We start from the raw sequence: 3,717 nt of genomic DNA, 5'->3' as shown, positions 1-3,717 counted from the left end.
TCTCATTAGAAGTGCTGTGGCTCTAGACAGCTAACTTTACACAAAAGATTTCTGCATTTGCACTTGCAAAAAAGAAGAAAATAGGTAAAAAATACTTACCCGCACCTGATGACAACGTGTCTCAATTTCCAAACATTATATTTAAACTAATATCATAATAATTTAAACAAAAACATAATATGATTGCGATAGCTAACCATCCAAACCACAGTCCACTCAGTGAAAAACACACTATCACAGGATTAGATTACATTAAAAAAACCAACAAATAACTGATGGATGATTATTAAAAAGAGGATACATTGCAAAATATGAAATTCTAAATCTCTCGAGACAGAGTTACACGAGTTGCTATACTATTATTCTTAACACTCACAACCAAGATTATTCTCTGGCAAATATAAAACAAGACACATATTTACATGAAATAGTTGCCACATTTTTCACTACTAACAACACCTAATATGTCTCTTATAACTTTATTGTGTATTCAGCAATCTCAATGCTGTATTTTCTTTACTGTAACCAAATCTAAAGTGGATCCATACATTTTATGCAGAGCTTGAGCAGACCAGCCATGTCCATCATCAACAGTAGGCATCCTTACTTCCATGAAAGGCATAGGAGCACGCTGAGTCCCGTGCACGATTACGCCAGCAAAGACTCTCAGGACATTAGAAGCATCAATGTCCATGCACACACTAATCTCAGGAACACCTTTTTGTGCTGGAGGTATTCCTCTGATCTTAAAATAGCCTAGGAGATGATTGTGTTCCGCAGCTTTCTCATCGCCTTCGTAAACCAGGATCAATGCTTCAGCTTGGTCATCATGGACGGTAGTGAAGATCTGTTCTTTCCTTACTGGTGTTGTCGTGTTCTGATGAATAACTGGTACAAAGTCACCTCCATCAGCCTGAATGCCAATGCTTAATGGAGTTGCTTGGATGGTTAACAGGTCCAAATTCCCAAACGGATCACTAATTCCCGAAGCTACTGCTCCTTCCAGGGCTGCACCACGTACAGCTGCCTCCAGCGGGTTCATTCCTGAATAAAGCTCTTGTCTTTTGCATATACTCATGACAATGTTCCGAACCTTTGGAACGTAGGAACAGCCACCAACGATTATGACATCATGTACATCTTCTGCTTCTAGTTTAGCAGCTTGCAAGCAGCGTTTTATCAGAGCCTCACATTTCTCGAACACTTCTTTGTTCACCTCTTCCAACTCTGTCCTCGTGAGAACCTTAGATAATTTTGTTCCATTTCCCAAGTCAACATCAATCGGGACACTCTCATCGAATGAGAGTAGGTGGATAGCATTCTGAGTGGCAACTCGAAGCAATCCCATTCTCTTTATTTCTTCGATTCCATGGCTTGAGAATAGATCATCCATGTTTGGTAAGAGGTGATGCATCAGATTTTGAAGTAGATCCTCACCTCCAACCGTGCTGCCAGCCAAGGCCTTGATCTGCGAAACACCACCTGCTGTAGCTGTTATAGCTACGTCACAATACCCCGCACCCATATTGAATATAAGAGCTATCTTTTCACTCCCGCTACCCATATTTTCATGTCCAGACTGCTGTTGCTGCTGAGCATATAACAGAGCAACTGCAGTTGGTTCAGGCATCAATCTTAGAACATGAAGCCCTGCCATGGCACAAGCTCGTTCAATTCGGGTCAACTGGAATCGGCTAAATGATACTGGAACTGTCAAAACCACATTCCTCACTGGACGTTTCAGTTTAACTTCAGCCATAGCTCTCAGTTCAACTAGAAAGATGGCAAGAACTTCTTCAGGCGTAGTGGACCTCCACATATTGTTCACTAAGGCAGCAATAAATGGCCTGACACCGATATTTAAAGTTTCAACCAAAAAGGGGAGGCTCTTGCTGGCATGAACCACAGGATCTGTATCAACTCTACCAATCAAACGTTTCATGTTGAAGATTGCAGCCCCAGACAACATGTCATATTCATGAGCCAGTTCATCACTAACACCACCAGCAGGAACCTCATCTTTAAAGGTGACATATGATTTCATCAATTTCCGATTTCTCGTGTTTCTGACAAGCTCCACCTGAGATCCACTCCAAACTGCCACACTGCATTGTGATGTACCAATGTCAATCCCAATTGCTATCTCAGGGAAAGACGATGACGTTTTTTCCTCCCCGGTTGTTTCACTATCAGATACCACAGTATATGCTTGTTCAGCCATGAATACAGATTAAAGAACTCCTGCATTAACAATATACACACATCCACTGATTCAATTGTTGCTCACAATTTCTCATGCTTGATTACAAACTTTTGACCCAATCTTGCAGTCTAACACAAAGGCATTTCCTACATATAGTTTACTCTTCAATTAAAAATTTCGAAAAATATGCACAACTTAACATTCAAGAACCGGATAACTACATATCCAGAACCAGAATGCTTCATTACTTCTACTATGACATATTTATTTCATTATATAAACAGCATAAATAACAGTTTGTAACAAAATTCCAACTTTAGTACTCCCCATCCATGGATACACCACCATCTTTTTTTTTTCTGCATTCAGTAAATAAGGCATAGAATTGACAAGTAGCCCACCAAAATCGAAGCAACCAATTTCATTTGTGATTAAATAGGTGAAACAAAATTAATAAAAACACTAAAATAATCAACCCCACATGAAAAAAACTGAAACTTCACATTTAGATGAACCAACATTGATCAATCAAGCAACCAAAAAAAGAAAACAACACATTCATAATGAAAAAAATCAAATCTTTCTTGTGTTGATTTAAGTTTTAAGCAAAAGGGTGTTCATTAAACTCAAAGAAAGATGAGAATGAATGAAACCAGAGTTTCAGCACTAGAAGAACCTACTGTTAAAACAGGGAGAGGAAAAGAATGGAGACTTACTTTGAGTACGCAAGAATGTTGGTGTTGAGAAGATGAAGAGTGAAGTTGAGATCAAAGCGAAAATTATAGAGAAGTGCTGAGTAAATGAGAAAGAGCCAGAAAGTTCTATTTTGAAGAAACCGAATGAAATGCCCAATGTTCTAGACCTTCGAGAGAGACAGAGAAGGGTCGTGAAGGCGGTAGTAATTCGGGTCGGGTCAACCCGTTTTAAAATGGTATGTAGATTTGGGCCAGGGGAAGAAAGGAAGTGGGCCAAGGCTGTGAAATTTATTGGATTTATAGTAAATAATAGGGAAAATTATATGTAATAGCAAACTAATAACCTCAAATAAATGGAGTAGATAGGGTTTGATTTAACTGTGCTCCATAGCAAACATTTGCAAAAAATTGTCAGGCGCCTCTCTCCCAAATATCTCGCTCGCCACTCTCCTCTAATCTCTCGCTCGCTTCCTCACTTTTTATACAAACACAAGCGTATAAAAATTGTTTCTAATTGTATAAAGCAGAGAAAATTGTATAAATACATATATTTTTGTTCCTCTCTCTCCCCTCTTCCAGATCTCGCTCCTCACTCTCCCAAATCTCGCTCGCCACCCTCGCCTTTCTCACTTATACAAACAGAAGCGAAATGTATAAATTGTGTTTCTGTTTGTATAAGCGTGAGAAAATTGTATATACACATGCAAGTAAATATGTTTTCGTCCTATACACTTATAATTATACAATAAAAATACTCCCCTGCCCAGTTTTTTTTGTCTTTCTCTCTTTTTCGTTTTATACAATTTTCAAACTGTATCT

At 38.7% G+C, this 3,717-nt stretch overlaps 1 protein-coding gene across 2 annotated transcripts; it reads right to left on the bottom strand.

The window, feature by feature from the left end:
- Nucleotides 1–283: 283 nt before the first annotated feature.
- LOC101255240 (heat shock 70 kDa protein 8) lies at nt 284–3,100 on the bottom strand. 2 transcript variants are annotated; one of them, XM_004247315.5, is made up of 2 exons: nt 2,920–3,100; nt 284–2,241 (listed from the first exon to the last, which is right to left on the bottom strand). In XM_004247315.5, exon 2 carries the CDS (start codon nt 2,219–2,221, stop codon nt 500–502), a length of 1,722 nt encoding a protein of 573 aa, XP_004247363.2. In that variant the 5' UTR covers nt 2,222–2,241; nt 2,920–3,100; the 3' UTR covers nt 284–499. The 2 variants fall into 2 exon arrangements, with proteins under 2 accessions (XP_004247363.2, XP_069145007.1); XM_069288906.1 differs by having other exon boundaries at nt 284–2,349; nt 2,920–3,027.
- Between the last annotated feature and the right edge of the window lie 617 nt (nt 3,101–3,717).

The sequence above is a fragment of the Solanum lycopersicum genome, chromosome 9, assembly GCF_036512215.1.
Source record: "Solanum lycopersicum chromosome 9, SLM_r2.1".
NCBI lineage: Eukaryota > Viridiplantae > Streptophyta > Magnoliopsida > Solanales > Solanaceae > Solanum > Solanum lycopersicum.
The sequence above is the reverse complement of the archived record's forward strand: the minus strand, read 5'-3'. Positions and strand labels throughout refer to the sequence as shown.

What these genes read in the sequence shown, in the direction of transcription:
- LOC101255240 (XM_004247315.5), bottom strand. Translation starts at nt 2,221, where the DNA reads ATGGCTGAACAAGCATATACTGTGGTATCTGATAGTGAAACAACCGGG.